Source organism: Lissotriton helveticus, chromosome 5_1, assembly GCF_964261635.1.
Source record: "Lissotriton helveticus chromosome 5_1, aLisHel1.1, whole genome shotgun sequence".
Lineage (NCBI taxonomy): Eukaryota > Metazoa > Chordata > Amphibia > Caudata > Salamandridae > Lissotriton > Lissotriton helveticus.
In genome coordinates, this window is record NC_136065.1 from 100,695,394 (window position 1) to 100,713,167 (window position 17,774).

Below are 17,774 nucleotides of genomic sequence, written 5' to 3' on the forward strand. Positions count from 1 at the left end.
CAACTTACTCGGATGTGGAGACAGGGGAAGGTTACAATGAGGAGTACAGTTATCCTATCGACACTGATCCTGAAGATCACGATGAACCCTGGGCAGACGCTGCGGACCCAGGAGATCCACACACTGCCCCAGACAGTCAGGTGTATGCTATAAAAACCTCGCCTACTGAAGACTCAGCGGCGTTTAATGCGCTTATTGAAAGGGCAGCCAAAAATCATGATGTCCAGCTCCATGCTGACCCTATTGAAGTGGATTTTTTCTTTGACACCTTCTCCACCTCGGAAAGAACTGTCAAAACTCTACCAATGCTAAAGGGTGTCTTAAAACATGCTGCAGACATTTTTAAAGAAAACACTAGAGCAAGGGTGATAAACCCCAGAATTGAAAAAAAATACAAACCAGCTCCTGGGGACCCTACCTATATCAAGGGACAGTTGCCATTGGACTCTCTAGTTGTTTCAAATGCCCGAAAGAGGGCAAATTCGCAAACAACGGGTGATGCTCCTCCCCCTGACAAAGAATCTAAAGTTACAAAAAACACAGTTGATGGACAGAATGTAGAACAATGTCATACATTCACCCCAGTACAAGGATCTGGGCCTAAATCCATCGTTTTTTTGCACTCCACAACACCCTGGGTTAGACACTGGCTATATGCAAATCAGCTCTGACCCTTTGCCTCATGGGAAAAGTCCAGTCCGAACTACCAAGCCATGTCTTTCCCAGAACGGAATCAAGCATCCAAGGACCGGTTTCTGGCTATCAGCCTTCATTCAGCCTGGATAGCTTGAATCCAGTGGTGTGGAGAGCCTGGGACTGGACTTTTCCCATGAGGCAAAGGGTCAGAGCTGATTTGCATATAGCCAGTGTCTAACCCAGGGTGTTGTGGAGTGCAAAAAAACGATGGATTTAGGCCCAGATCCTTGTACTGGGGTGAATGTATGACATTGTTCTACATTCTGTCCATCAACTGTGTTTTTTGTAATTTTCACCCCGAGTGGGCTGGGTATGCTCAGACGTGAGTCCCAGGCTCTCCACACCACTGGAGTCAAGCTATCCAGGCTGAATGAAGGCTGACAGCCAGAAACCGGTCCTTGGATGCTTGATTCCGTTCTGGGAAAGACATGGCTTGGTAGTTCGGACTGGACTTTTCCCATGAGGCAAAGGGTCAGAGCTGATTTGCATATAGCCAGTGTCTAACCCAGGGTGTTGTGGAGTGCAAAAAAAACGATGGATTTAGGCCCAGATCCTTGTACTGGGGTGAATGTATGACATTGTTGTACATTCTGTCCATCAACTGTGTTTTTTGTAATTTTCACCCCGAGTGGGCTGGGTATGCTCAGACGTGAGTCCCAGGCTCTCCACACCACTGGAGTCAAGCTATCCAGGCTGAATGAAGGCTGATAGCCAGAAACCGGTCCTTGGATGCTTGATTCCGTTCTGGGAAAGACATGGCTTGGTAGTTCGGACTGGACTTTTCCCATGAGGCAAAGGGTCAGAGCTGATTTGCATATAGCCAATGTCTAACCCAGGGTGTTGTGGAGTGCAAAAAAACGATGGATTTAGGCCCAGATCCTTGTACTGGGGTGAATGTATGACATTGTTCTACATTCTGTCCATCAACTGTGTTTTTTGTAAAGAATCTAAAGTGCTAGAAACATCAGGGAAAAGGGTAGCCGCTCAAGCGGCCAATATCTGGCGCATTTCCAACACTCAGGCACTCTTAGCCAGATATGACAGGGCTCATTATGATACACTTGAATCCCTGTTACAACACTTGCCAGATGAATATAAGGAGGCGGCAGAGATGCTCATACAGTAAGGGAAGCTTATATCAAATGCATCTATCAAGTGTGCGCTGGACGCAGCAGACACCGCTGCCAGGGCAATTAACACAAGTGTAATGTTGCGCCGACATGCCTGGCTCAGAATCTCCGGTTTCAAGCCAGAGATACAAACCACCATACTAAATCAGCCTGTAAACCCTGACCACTTGTTTGGACCAGAGGTGGGCACCACCTTGGAAAAAATAAAAAAGGACACTGAGACTGCAAAGTCAATGGGGGCTCTACAGTCCCAGCAGTTCAGGGGTGGTTCTTTTCGTCGCTCAAACAATAGAGGAGTTTCTAGAGGCCAGCTGTCACAGCATACACAATACAATAAAGGAGGCGCGCAAACCACCTACAACAAACAAAGTAGAGGTGGCTATCGTGGGAACAGCACCAAGGGCAGAGGTCGTGGAAACAACAGCTCCCGATCCTCCGCCACTAACAAACAGTGACGCTTTGTCACTGCCCCCCGACCATGCCACACCAGTCGGGGGGAGACTGCTACAGTTCCTACTAGTCTGGACATCCATCACTACAGACAGGTGGGTCAGAAAGCTTATCCAGTACGGTTATTGTCTGGAGTTAACATCCACTCCACCCAACATGCCCCCAAGGCACCGTCCTATGTCCACAGAGCATTTGCACTTATTGCAGCAGGAGGTACTCGTCATGCTGCAAAAAGGAGCAATAGAGCTCGTGCCTGTGGAGGAAAGAGGTACAGGGGTGTAATCGCTGTACTTCTTAATCTCAAAAAAGGACGGGTCCCTCAGACATATACTGGACCTCAGGCCACTAAACCAGTACATTCTATCAGAACACTTTCACATGCTCACACTGCAGCAGGTTCTACCGTTACTCAGTCAGGGAGATTTCCTAGCAACATTAGATCTGAAGGATGCATATTTCCATATTCCGCTACACCCGTCACACAGAAAATACCTCAGATTCACCATTCAAAATCAACATTATCAATTCAAGGTCCTCCCTTTCGGAGTGAAGACAGCACCCAGGGTCTTTACAAATTGCCTAGCGACAGTAGCTGCACACCTACGGAGACAGAACGTTCACGTCTACCCTTATCTGGACGACTGGCTTATCCAGGCGAAGTCGGCCAAGCAGTGTGCCGCCCACATGTCCCACACCATTCACCTTCTTCACGATCTGGGGTTTTCACTGAATTATCCAAAGTCCCACCTTCAGCCCGCCATTACAGCCGTATTTGGGCGCGACAATAGATACTCTGGCAGCCAAAGCCCAGCCAAATTCAGTGAGAATCAACAGCATTCAATTGCTGATACAAAAATTCAGACCACAACACTCGCTTCCGGCACGAGTGTTCATGCAGTTGATAGGCATGATGGCCTCCTGCATCGTCCCGCACGCGAGACTACATATGCGTCCGCTTCAGGAGTGCTTAGCACGTCAGTGGAACCAGGCTCACGGACAGTTAAAAGACCTAGTGTTGGTGACTGGTCGTGCATACAACTCTCTGCATTGGTGGAATCCACACAACCTTTGCAAGGGCCGACCGTTGCAAGAGCCTGTGCCACAGATTATTCTAACAACGGACGCATCTCTCCAAGGATGGGGAGCTCATGTACTCCACTACATAGTGCAGGGGCTATGGACAGCGCAGCAAAAGACGATGCACATCAACCTTCTAGAACTGATGGCTATCTTCTTAGCGATGAAAGCATTCAAAGTACATCTGTGCAACAAGGTTGTGTTGATCCGGACGGACAACATGACGGCCATGTACTACATACAGAAGCAGGGAGGTACACACTCTCCACAGTTGTCTCATCTGGCTCAGAGCATGTGGAAGTGGGCCATTCAGAGAAACATCTTCCTCATGGCGGAACACCTCCCGGGCAAGGACAATCAGATGGCGGACCTGCTCAGCAGACACAGCCACCACATGCATGAGTGGGAGATACATCCATCTGTACTCAACCCGTACTTCCAGCAGTGGGGTCATCCAGAGATAGACCTGTTCGCCACAAAAGAAAACGCCAAATGCCAAAGCTTTGCTGCCAGGTTTCCACACCCACAGTCGCAGGGCAATGCGATATGGATGAACTGGTCTGGCAGATTTGCGTACGCTTTTCCCTCAGCACCTCTAATACCGCTGGTGGCACGCAAGCTAAAGCAACACTCGATGACGCTCATCCTGGTTGCTCCAACGTGGGCACGCCAACCATGGTACACCACTTTTCTGGAACTATCCGTGGTACCGCATCAAAGGCTGCACCTCACACCGAGGCTTTTGACGCAGAACCATGGCGACATTCAGCATCCAGATCCGCAACAGCTCAACCTGGCGATCTGGCTCCTGAGGTCTTAGAGTTTGGCTACCTCAACTTGCCTCCCGACTGTATGGATATCATAAAAGAGGCAAGAAAGCCCACCACCAGAGCATGTTATGCAGCAAAATGGAAGCGGTTTGTCATTTATTGTGCAGACCACAACATCAACCCGCTAGATGCATCTACTCACAACATCATTTGTTATCTGTTACATCTATACAAATGCAATCTGGCCTATGCTTCCATTCGTATACATTTGTCCGCAATAGCAGCTTATTTACAAAACAGGCAGCATCTCTCGCTTTTCAAAGTACCTGCCATTAAAGCTTTTCTGGAGGGACTCAAACGAGTTATTCCTCCCCGGAATCCACCAGCTCCTGAATGGAACCTAAATGTGGTCCTCACCAGACTGATGGGTCCACCTTTTGAGCCTCTACACTCATGCGAGATTCAGTTCTTGACATGGAAAGTGGCTTTCCTAATAGCAATCACATCGCTGCGACGCGTTAGTGAACTCCAGGCACTAACTATCCAGGAGCCATTCATACAAATTCACTCCAACAGGGTGGTACTCCGTACTAACCCTAAGTTTCTTCCTAAGGTGGTTTCACAGTTCCATATCAATCAAACTATTGAACTGCCAGTATTCTTCCAAAATCCAGAGTCAGTGACGGAGAGAAAGCTCCACATACTAGACGTCAAGAGAGCACTAATGTACTACATAGATAGGACCAAAGATTTTCGGAAAACAAAACAACTGTTTGTTGCCTTTTCGCCACAACACAAAGGCAACCCCATTTCCAAAGCAGGTATAGCCAGGTGGATTGTTAAGTGCATTAAAATGTGTTATCAAAAAGCCAAGCGCACATTAACGGTTCCCCCATGGGCCCACTCCACGCGAAAGTTGGGGGCCTCCATGGCTTTCCTTGAAAATATTCCTTTAGAAGACATATGTAGAGCAGCCACATGGTCTACCACACACACATTTACAAAACACTACTGTGTAGATGTGCACTCCAAACAGCAGGCAGCTGTAGGGCAGGCTGTTCTAAAAACACTTTTTCAAACTGCTGCAGCTGGCACAGGCGGCCGCCGCTAATGGAGGGACTGCTATGTATTCTATGCACAAGATATGAATTCAGCAGCCCACATGCCTCGAACCAAATATGCTACTTACCAGTATGCATCTGTTCTTGGCATGTAGGGTTGCTGACATTCATATCGCCCGCCCTCCTCCCCGGCGCCTGTAGCGGCTGCAGCACTTGCAATTACTCTTAGCATGGTCATCAACTCACTGTGTTACACTCCATCTTTGCCACAATGGCTAAAACAATCTGAGGATGGAGTCGATGCCCATGCGCACTGTAGTCCAGGGGAGGAGCCACCTATCTCGTGATACTTCGAAGACTCTTCCAGGACAACAATGTGCAATCATCCGGACCCAACACTAGGAGGCGATCTATGCAATAGATATGAATGTTAGCAGCCCTACATGCCAAGAACAGATACATACTGGTAAGTAGCATATTTGTAATTGCACATCGGAATACTTGATACTGGTATAATTTTGGGTGTGAAATAACCCACCTCATCACTCTAAATGAGGGACATTGTAGGTTAATGCCACAATGTCTTCCAGTGGCGTCACTAGGAGGGTGCGGGGGGTGCGGACCGCACCGGGTGTCGCCCCATCGGGGGTGACACCAATCTAGTTAGTTACGGGCTGCTTTAGTGCAAGCGCACGCCACCACCACGGTGCGCTCTGCTGCACGTCAGTAGTAGTATTTTCATTTGTTTTAAGCAGGTGCAAAACTGTGCACTCACTGCAGCAGCACGTCGCCACGCACGCACCAGATACATGTGATGATACATTCCTAAAGAGGAGCAGTTTTTGCCGAAAGTTTAATTTAGGTAGATTTCAAAAATAATAGCCTCAGTTTGTCGAAATGCAGTTAGTAGCGTAACAACTAATAATTTAAAGAGAAAAACACGTTATTAAACCAAAGTGGTACTGGTCACTGGTCTGGTGCGATGCGGATGCGCGGCGTATGCAGTTCAGTTTGTGGGTCAGCCCCCGCGCGCGGGTGTGCGCTCCTGCTCTGACGCATCACAGCGGTCATGCGCCCGCCAGGGAGGAGAAAAGACCGACGGCAGTGCAGGGGAGTGTGTGTGTGTGTCGTGCTACTAGAATAAAGAAATAATTAATACCGAGGACATCACACCACAGCACGGGCAGTCGGGCACCAGCTTCTGTTCTTTGATACCACGAGCACCGTCGTGGTCTGAGCCAAGGTCTCCCCGCGGCACCTCTGTTTGGAGAGACTTTCTAATAGTTTGCCCGTGCATGTGCTTCATGGAGTTTGCGTCGGTCACTTCTTCGCAGCTTGCGGCGCTTTATGTGTTTACAGTGCATGCCAAGGGACGGGAGCACTTTGTTCGCTGCAACGAATGTGTGCATGTGCCCTGGAGCATTATGGTGCCAACTTTCTGATGAGAGTAAGAACTTAGAAGGGTTAGGGAGCGTACAGTGGCGAGGAAACACTCTACCCCAAGGAGAAGGCCCCACCCCCTGTCGGCAGGGGAACACATGGAAATGGCAGCGCTGCCTGCGTACTCGTGAGAGGTAGGAAGCGCTTTGCAAAATATATAGTGCAATTAGAAGGCGTGTTAAACTGTAGCACCAAATGCTGACAAGTGAGTGCATTTCTGCAAACAAAATGTAATTGCCATAAGTGAAACGGGCGTTTTTTTGGTAGTCCCCACACAAATGTCTCACGCCTAATGACTGTGTGCGTAAAATGCATTATTTTTTCATGGTAATCATGTATAACTGTGTTGAGTTCCAATTTCTCATAATTCTAAAATTGTGTAAAACTGAAGGAAGTAAAATAAAATATGTGTTCTAATTATTCTTAACTACGTTTTTCCTCATTTGTTTCTCTTAAATGCCAATCCTTCCTTCCTTTATACATTGAATGGTGTCCTTTTTGTGCTTAATGAACACTTTACAAAAAGTCTACACAGCTATGTAAGTGTGCCAAGGGCAATCCGTGCCTTTACATCGGATCCCATTCAGGAGGCCACAGGGCAAGCAGAGGCTAACTGGGTCTAAGCTATGAGGGCTGGGGTCTTTTGACTCTGATATCCCTGGGTGAGTCTGTTGGATTTAAAAATGGGCCAAAAACAACCCCTTCACCCTTAACTTTCAGTGGTGGCCATGGTGAGCACTGACAGACTTTTTAGGGAGGTAGTGTCCTGGTGCTCAAGATCAGAGTTTGCTTGATTCCGGTCCAGGGAAGACATTGCTTGGAAGTTCGGGCTGGACTGTTCCCATGAGGCACAGGGTCAGACTGATTTGCATATAGCCATGTCTGAACTGGGGTGGTGGAGTGGGCTAAAGAACGGTGATGGATCAAACCCAGATCAGTTGACTGGGGGGTGAGTGTTTGATTTGCTCAAACGCTCCGTCCATCATCCCCTTTGGTATCGCCAAGATCAGAGTTAAGCAATCAAACAGCAGCACAATAACAGATTGTCCAACCCAGTGCTTTACTTTAGAAAAGAAAAGCACTTATTTACACATACTTAAAACGGAAGACTACTCAGGAAATTCTATCAGACTAAGCTATGGGTCTTGCGCTAGGGCCACTGCACCTTTGGATGCTGCCTACCCCTTCCACCATCCCCTTTGGTACCGCTTTGTTCGCCCTAAGTGTGGCATGGTATGCTCAGATGTGAGTCCCTTACTCACTTTGCCACTGGATTCAAGCCAGCCTCCATCATCCCCTTTGGTATTGCTTTGTAGCTCTTCCTTTTACACATGTGTCCCTCCTCTGGTAAGGCTAGGACGGTTCCCTTTTGAGTTTGAGTGTCTACGCAGTACAAACCAAGGCTCGGGTGCTGATTGCTCCTGTTCATCATATCTAGCACTCAGTTTGGTACAACGCCCCTTTAAAGTCTCACAAATTGCAGGACTCCCTTTTCAAAACACAGGCAGCAAGGAACCAGCGGACCAGTACAAAGCATCTTCACTTTCTCCTTTTCTGGGATGACATGCACTGTTCACTGGAGCAGCCTTTGTCAGTCCAGGCAGGTCCCTGGTAGAGATGACACAGGTGGCTGCTGCCTGAGGTCCTGTGGCATGAACACAGGTGTTTAGAGTCACAGGGGCTCCAGAGGATGGGTCAGATCCCACTCAGCTTCTGTCTTGCTTCCAGGTCATGTGGCAATAAGCTGCAGGTGGGCCACACCACCTGAAAGGTAGAATCGCAGCAGGACAATCGACAGTTGCTGGCACACTTCTTGATCATGGCATCAAGGGCCGCAATGGGCAAATTCTTCACCATGAGGCACAGTAAGCTGCCGCTGCACTTTTTGACACAATGGTTAGAACAGCCACGTTTGCTTTTCTTGGCACAGCGTCAAGCTCAGCTGCAAATCCACAATTCCGGCCCATAACCCTAGTACCAGAGAGACTGGCACCCACCACTCCTGAAGCTAGCAGATTACTCTTTTCCGTCTTTCTTCTCCTGGCTCCTCTGGGGGTCTCTTGCTTTCTGACTGTTAATAGACAGTCACTCCTACTGCTATATTGAAAGACTCCTTTCCCATAGCAGCAGACAGGGTAAATTTAGGCACTTCAAGTCAGATGAACAGCTTCTTTCAGCAAGACAAAACTTTAGTTAATGTCCCCTCACCTCTGGGATACCATCTGTCAGGCACACAATAGCTCTGGTTACACAGCGCACCTTACAGTACTAGGCGGAGCACTCCCTTCCTTGGTCACAGAGAACTTGGAACTGGAACAACAGAGGCGCAGGTGCCTCTCAATTATATTTAGCCAAAGCAGACAGGGGACATGGATCCACTGTGTACATTTTCAGAACTGGATTGTGGGGGGGTTCTTCTTCAAGTATTCTTTCCAGTTTGCACTCCAGATATATTCTTTGTGTATATTGATTCACCTCCCAGCAGGTTAGTCTCTAGACTAGAGTACGCACAACAAAGGCAACAAGAGGAGCTTTCTGCACAGTCCATAGCAGGGGGCGCTGGGTTGTGCCCCGTGCAGCATTAGTTTTTGGGGCGGCAGCCTCCCCCCCCCCCCACTCTTACCTGCCGTCTCGGTGTGGCAATCGCCCCCCCTACTTTTCAATTACCCACGAGGGACAGCAAATGCAAAAAAAATCCCGCCAGCACCCCCCACCCCCAGCTCTTTGGTGCGGCCGCAGTGGGGCAGCAAACAAGGGGACCGCCACAGGTGGCCAAAGTGCTTGCAATGCCACTGTTTCTGCACCTAGCATTCATCAGTCACACTGAATTGTCAACAGGGACAAATTCGGGACTCACTGACTTCTTCTTGCTGGGTCCCGACTCGGAGGCAGTCGGTGAGAGAGAAATAATATCCAGTTATCATTTATTTATAAATTAATATGAATCATGAACTAAGTTAAAAATTTGGCAGTGCAGTGGCACACAAATGAATCCTATTCAGTACAAACAACAATGCTTTTTTCTTGGGTGCACATTCGCACAAACGATAACACGGCCCTCTTCGGGCAGGTCTAGTGCACCAGGCTAAAGCTTTCTTCCTTCCTCGGGCAGTCACGATAGGCCCTGGGGACTGTGGTAATGGCATTTTGTTTGTTTTTTGATACTGCGCAAGTGCCACCGTTGCCTACGTAACGTTTGTTCTTGTGCTTGAGCGTCTACCATATATTGCAGTATTATACCTCTTCTAATTGTACTTTGTTTTCTCTCGAGCAGACTTCACTTTAAAATAGTTTATTGGGATTAGACACCTGGTGCAGAGATCTTTGTGTACCCAACAAATTCCAAAGCATTGTAGCTGTAAGATAACTTTGGTGGTGAATACACTTGCTGGCGAGATCTGTGTGCAGTCTAGTTACAGGCCAGGCCTGACTCATACAAAGTATAAAGAGTTAATGTCCCAGCTGCAAAGGGAAGCATGCACCATGCAGGTCACAGATTTGTATTATACGTAGGGAGCTCAGCGAGTTACTGCTTTCATTGCAGACATTCTTGAGTGAGATAGGTCTCAGGTTACCATCCTTGTAATATACCTTCATGAATTATGAACCATCTTTAAGGAGTTGCATGCTAACTGCAAGGTATAAGTTTAGAAACAGTGCTTTTTGCTCAGTATTTCATTATTCAAATTTTCACAAAAGTGTTCCTTTAGTAATAAAGACGCATTACTAATTGCTTTTATGGGAGGTCCATGCGGTAAGTCGTGAGGGGGTGACACCATGAGTTACCCGCACCGGGTGACACCAACCCTAGTGACGCCTCTTCTGCATATTCAGTGTCCCGGTAACATGGGGTTATTACCCACATTCTCAAATCTCCTGTCTTCCATCCCAAGTGCTGAATGTTCCGGGCTCCACCTCATTTACATGTTCACGTGTCAGTCACACTTGTCTGAGGTGGGTTCTCTTCCTTGCGCCCTCTCCATGGATCGAGCTTCTCTGCAGCTTTACAAATTCTGACCTCTCTGAGGTCCGTGAGGTGTCTGTGGGGGGAGGGAAAGAGTGTGAGAAGGACATAAGATGGCAGAAGTGAAGGTACTTGGAGAGACTGCTGTTCAGAAGTGAGGAAAAGCATGTTAGTGTTCTGAAGTTTGAAAGAACCTGACCCTCCCCCTCAACACTCCCAACCTAAGGATGGCAGGGCCTGTATGAAGCCTCTTAATATCTAACCAGCATTTCTTTGCTCCTGACAGGAGAAGTTAAGAACCGAGAAGCAGAAAATGGAATCTCAGTATGAGAAACTGTGGCAGCTGCTGAAAGAAAATGAGCAAACACTTCACAGAAGACTGGAGGAGATGGAGAAGAAAATCACCATGGTGGAAAATGCAAATGCCACCAGACTCCCCAATCAAATCACCTCTCTCAATGCCCTGATAACAGAGATAGAAAAGAGGTGCGAGGAGCCAGTGTGGGAACTCCTGAAGGTGAGATATAGTTTGATGAATTCAAGGATAAGTAGATATATTCATACTTTGCATGCAGGGTTAAATGTGTGAATGTAACATAGGATCTCTGGACAGGTTCAATGCACAGTGACCCCATGCACTATGACAGCCACCCAAAACATACATATATATTTACACTGCCCCCTTTTGTTTGTGAGTCCAATACAATATACAGACTGGGGAATTTAATGTGACTTCCTACAGTGTCACATACATTTCTATAACCCATTGTTACATTCACTTTCCATGTTTAAAGGGTTATTTCACCCTTGGACAGAGCAGTAACCCCCCCCCCGCTCTATTCCAGTGGTTCCTCCCTGACTTTGGAACACCGAGCCTCAGGTGGCTAACACCCCTTGGTTGGATCATCGCCGGCTGATGTTCCTGTCTAGTGGAGAGCTTTGGTGTTGGTGATGCATTAACCTAGTTGATGACGGGAGATACCAGTGATTTTTAACACACCCATCTCAATATAAAGACTAGTTATTTTTTAATTCTTCTGTTAGGGAGGTTGCAATACACCAAGCAATTCTAGTGACAGTAATTTACATATGGAGACCAAGGAGCAAAATGTGATAAAACAAGATAAACATAGATAACATTATGAGAAGCAAAATCTGAGAGACTGGGAGGGAAACCACCTTTCTCCCTTGTTTCAGAAGTTTGAAAACATTTCTGCTCTTCAGCGCTTAATTTTCTCCTAATGAAGGTGGTCATATATTTTCACTTACACAAACCTCTTGTTAGGGTGAAAAGTGAGCCACATAATTGGGCGTTTAGAATAGGTAACTGTAAGCTCACTGGAGTTTTCTGCCCCCATATTAAGGCCGATATTGCTGCATAAAAACCAAAGTGGTCACAAAAATGGGCAAGTAACTAAAAGGTGTATACATTTGCACAAAGACCTAATATTTGCCATGTGGGACCACAAAATTAATGAAACAGGAAGATCCTGGTAGCATATATATGGCCTTAAGTGAAGGGCATAGACTACCCATGACTACGAGTTGCCCTCGGATATATCACTGAATGTGTGAAACTAATTTCCCTAAATTGCTGCCCATAGCAAGACCAATTTCATTTATAACTGGATTTTCTCAACATCCTTACCTGTAACCAAATTCCTCACCAATATTGCGTAGCATGAGTCTTGAGATATAAACCCCCTTATCATGGTCATGCGCTGTCACTTTAACAGTGATGATCTCCTCAGATAGGTTGATTAGTTCACATCCAAGAAGCTTCCTGAGAAAAAGCTCCATGCAAAGGGTTTTAGGTGGCGATGATGGGGAGCATCCCTGTCTGGTTCCATCGCCAATTCAGAAAGAATCTAAATTGAATTTGTTGATCATGACCATGGCCTGTCAATGTTTGTACAGAAGCCTACCACCTAATAAGTTTACCCTAAACACATTTTTAGATGCCATTTCTGTTCCTAGGAAAATGATAGATAAGTGTTTGTGCGGCACTTGAGCCCACTCGAGGAGGGGTGTTGCCAAGTTAGAGTGCAACGTGGGCCCTTCCCACACAATGAATCCATGTTGCCTCTGGTCCCAGTTTGGGGCTCAAGCCACCACCCATGCAGATAAAAATGTAAAATGTTGTTTCATTTCAAAACTTACAGGACAAAATGGGGCAGAAAGACCTATAATTCGAGAGGTTTTTGCTTCTTAAAGAAGAGGCCTTCTTATGTCATTCTATGGTGATGGCTCCTGACCTGCTGATCTGACCTTTCTTGACATCTAAGGATAATGGACCAAACCTTACGATGATGTGACCTCTTGAAAGTTTAGGAAATCTGGATCAAACGCACTGGGAGTTCCTTGCACCGCTTTCCCTGAAGGCCACCTGGCCCAGCAGCCTGGATGTTCCGAAGGGACCTAGCAGCCTCTTTTATATCTTTAATTTTGAATCTGAATTTAAGATAAAGTTCGTGTCTGGATGCAGGACCAAATGATTAACACCCATAAAAAGCAAAGATTTTGGTAGCAGATTTGTAGACCATAACTTCCAGCTTAGTTGTAATCGCTTTAATAATAATACACAAATGCCACTCCTGGCCAAAAGTGGAAGTTTTATCTCCAAGTTCAGTTTGGCGCATCCTTGCAGGTTGGTTCTGCCTAAAGGACTCCTTCAGGCTAATGACACTTTCACAATATCCTGGTGTATTCTGCTTACAGTGTCACAGAGATGCCACTCACCCATCCCAATATACAGGTTAGTTCTTCCTGCAGTGTTACATGCATGTCAGTGACCCATCCCGGTATAAAGGTCAGTTCAGCCTGCGGTGATGCATGCGTGTCAATACCCGATCCCAGTATAAAGGTCAGTTCAGCCTGCGGTGATGCATGCGTGTCAATACCCGATCCCAGTATAAAGGTCAGTTCAGCCTGCGGTGATGCATGTGTGTCAATAACCGATCCCAGTGTAAAGGTCAGTTCAGCCTGCGGTGATGCATGCGTGTCAGTGGCCCATCCCAATATAAAGGTCAGTTCAGCCTGCGGTGATGCATGCATGTCAGTAACCCATATAAATATACAGGTTAGTTCAGGTTAGTTCAACAGTGGCTCTCCTTTCTAATGATGGATTCATAATATACTGACCAGTGCTGCTGAGACTTCCCTATGTGTGCTAGTGATGGATTCATAATATTCTGTGCTGCTGAGACTGCCCTATGTGTGCTAATAATGGAGTCGTAATATACCAGCAAGTGCTGCTGAGACTGCCCTAAGTGTGCTAGTGATGGATTCATGATATACTCACTAGTGCTGCTGAGATTTCCCTGTGTGCTAGTGATGGATTCATAACATACCGACCAGTGCTGCTCAGACTGCCCTATGTGTGCTAGTGATGTATTCATAACATACCGACCAGTGCTGCTCAGACTGCCCTATGTGTGCTAGTGATGGATTCATAACATACCGACCAGTGCTGCTCAGACTGCCCAATGTGTGCTAGTGATGGATTCATAATATACCAACCAGTGCTGCTGAGACTGATGAATGTGTGCTAGTGATGGATTCATAATATACCAACCAGTGCTGCTGAGACTGATGAATGTGTGCTAGTGATGGATTCATAATATGCCTGCAGGCATGTCCAGGATATTCACAAAGTACAAGAAAGGACTATTGTCTTTGACAAGAATGTGACAATCATTTAATCTAAGCCAACGTGCTTTGTCATTAACATCAGGTCTATGCCTAAGAGACCAATGAGATTTGCATGCAGGCATAAATCAGTGGCCAAAAGTCTTTCCCCGGTATCATACCCTGTGTGTAGGCTTAGAGGCAGACTGGGGCGACTGGGCCACAACTGTAGTGGTTGAGGTCATTTGCTGCCGTTGTCCTTGGAACCTTTCTGCTATTCTGCAAACTGGACCAAGTCCACCCTTTCAGCACCTTCTCTTGAGGGTGACGAGGGCGAGCACTCCAAGGCTTCTCAGGGAGGTAGTGTGGATCAACATACAGACACAATAACTTATTGTTCAACCCAGTTATTATGTTTAGGAAAAAAAAGTACTTTAGTCCAGCAGCAGTTCCTTTATTGGGGTGTGGGGCCATTGCCCTGCTTTCTATTTTGATACCCCCAGGCCCCGCAGTAAATGATTCCTATCACAGCAGTTCAGTGCGTTGATTTTATTTTATGTTTTGCCGCAGTGCATGCGGCATTGTTCGGCAAAGTTTGCCTTTACAGCATGACCGGCAGATGTCGGCGGGGAGCTTTTGACAGACCGGTTCAGCTGCCGGCCTGTTTGGGGTGAAGTGCGCATGTCAGGTTGGACGGGTGCCGTACTCTGACCATCCCGACATGCCCACTTGAACTCTCGCCTACCTGTGCAATGTAGGAGCCCGGGAGGTTACAGGTACAGCCTTCAGGTCTCCTAAGGAGCGGGGGCAGCGCCTGACTGAGCCAATCCTCATGCTGCTCTCTTGCGCTGCTTAACAGCAAGTGAGTAGCGTATACATTGGCTCTGGACTCACGGGTTGGACCTTAGGCCGGGCTGAGCTGGTCACAACCTCCAATCACGCCTCACCAGACAGAGGCATAGTCACGAGGGATTGTCAGGCCGGTGAGTGTCACTCTCGTATTGCGTGTATGTCACGGTGGAACTCCGTTGAGGCTGTGAGAGGTGAGTACTACTCGCTGTGAAGCACTGTGTTAAGCACTATGTGTACCTGTGTGTCTCACTGAGCCCTGCCTTCCAGCGCAGCCCAGGCTGAAAATTGAACAATTAGGTTTCTTCTCCCTGAAGCTCCTCCCCTTGACCCCCGTCCACCCCTGGTGTGTGAGACAGGGAGAGCGGAGCCCAAGCTGGGGGGGTGGAGGGTGAGGGGGGCAGAATGTGCTGGGTGTGAATGAGAGTGATTCACCTCGCCGAGGTGGGGCCCTCAGAACAGTGCAGGCCTACTGGTGTAGGCTCCCGTGGATCTTCCAGCAGCTCAGGGCACATAGTCCCAATATTGGCAACACTCCCAATTCTCATACAGCAAAATACATAAATAAACCACACAACACCTTGTTTCTGGAGGAAATTGCTGCAGGTTTGTTTGCATAACAAATATGCCAACATAGTGGGTTATCTTACGGGCGATCCAAGGGCAGGCCAGCCCCTATGCCGCCTGCCGGCCTGATGAGCCAAATGCCACTGTGGCCGTCGCCAATTGGTGGTTACCAATTTTAGGAGGGGCCACCCCTCCCAGCGGTGGACCGCCAGTCCACGCCCTTACTCAAGCCCCCAAAGTGGCGGAGCGTTCCAGGCAGCCCCTGGTTGCGCTGGCCCACAACCGGCCATAGGACTAACGGACCGCCGTGGCTCTTCCAGGGGCAAACGCAAGGACATCCCTGGGGTCACTTGGCTCTGCCCCCTTGTTGTGCTCCTGCATAGAGTACCCTTCTGTACCTTCCAGCTTCTGGATCGCCCTGTAACTTCTCCACAGCTCTGGGTGTGGCCACTGTCGCACCAGGGCCCCCCACCAAGGCCTTATTCCTTCGAACATCCTGCTGCTTCCAGAGCCTCCCCCCGATCCAACAAGAATACGTCCATGCCCACCCTTGAAAGGTGCAACCCTTCAACATCCAAGCATCCCGTTGACTTGGCGTGCAGTCGCCCATGTCTGATAAAGCCAAATCCCCTTTGCTCTGTGAATTTACGCATGTCTCTGTTCACCCTCCTGCGAGAGAACTCCATGGCCTCCCCTGACCGTGGTCCTTGCCAAACTAGGCGCAGTGTTATTTTAGACCACCACAGTTCACTTGACCCCAACTGGTTGCTCAAATGACACATTGTGTCCCTCATCTTTTGCAGCAGTACCTTCCTCCCCAGTGAAGTCAGGTCATTCCCACCCAAGTGTATTACCAGAATGTGTGACGGAGCGATACCCCCCACCCCCGAGTCTCTGCTGCAGCTTCCTCATCAAACCTTTCCAACACATCCCTGGGTAACCTAGCCACGCTATCTCAGTGCCGGAAAAGCCATGTCGCCACTTCCTGCTCGTAGCCCACCGTGACACTCTAGCGACGCCCGAATTGCCAATCACCCAGACCTTGGTTCCTGGCAAATAAAAAGATGTTGCGTTTGCAAAGTTTTATTAGTATTCGACACACTCTACTTCACTACGTTGCACATCAAAAACACACAAAAACACTGCAAATCCACCGGCCTCAGGGGCCCCCTGTGGTATCCCATTGTAGTCCTCCACCTACCCTTGCCAGTGATCAAGGCCTTATGTATCTCTTGAAGCATTGAGAGTACCAACGCCCCACCTGCTTGATGCGCTCGGCCGGCAAACCTGCAAGGAAGGCAGTGGTGGCCGGCAAGATCCTGAAGGAATGGCTACAGAACCTCTTGCCCACCCTTGTGTGGCCAGACAGTTGTAAACAAGACTGCATGATGTGGCCTACTTGGAACTTCGTGACCGGAAACCCGTCCTCATGCATGAGGAGGTACCCTTCAACCCCAGGGCGAAGTGCCTAATAGGCGGAGACCAGGACCACTGGACAATCCACTGCCTCGCCCAGCCTCTGTAACAGGACCACTCTCGCTTTCCCTGCCTGGTCTGTTTTCGACCGCCTCACCACAATCCTGAGGCAAGTCCTGAATATTTTAACATCCTTTATGTCCAGTGCTGCCCGAGAAGTGTCCATCTTGGACCTAACCACTAGTCCACCAATCCTAAAGGCCCCAAAGAAGGCCAGGGTACAAGTGGCTGAAAATAGGGATGCTTCAAACACTGAGCGGGTGGCCTTGGGAAGGCAGTCCAGCATCCCCTGCAGGATAGAGAAGTCAATAGGGGAGTTATTATCCGGGCCCCGCGGCTCGCTCCTAGCCCACCCCTTGTGTGCCGCCCTGATCAAAAAGGATTTTATGGGGTAGCCCTGACCTCTTCACCTGGCGTGGTGGCTGATGACCGACAGGTGACCCAGGATCCACAGGTGGGTTTTCCCACTATGTCTGGCCCACACGATAAACTCTTGTACTCTTAGTTCCAAAGGTGACCCCACCTCATCCCAGGCTCACACTGTCGCACATAATCTGCCCACACAAGCCTTATAGCGCTTCCTCGTGCTCGGTGCCAGGGACATCTCACCCATTCCCCTTCGGTACTGCTCTAACTCTGAAGGAACCATACATGCTGGGGGAAAGGG

At 48.3% G+C, this 17,774-nt stretch overlaps 1 protein-coding gene across 1 annotated transcript in view; it reads left to right on the forward strand.

Moving 5' to 3' along the window:
* The window catches only part of LOC144754220 (E3 ubiquitin-protein ligase TRIM39-like), a 206,223-nt gene that overhangs the window by 77,069 nt on the left and 111,380 nt on the right, over positions 1–17,774 (forward strand). Inside the window, exon 3 of the mRNA XM_078641807.1 lies at positions 10,875–11,105. Within this exon, the coding sequence (XP_078497933.1) occupies positions 10,875–11,105 (231 nt within the window). The remainder of the gene's footprint in view (positions 1–10,874; positions 11,106–17,774) is intronic.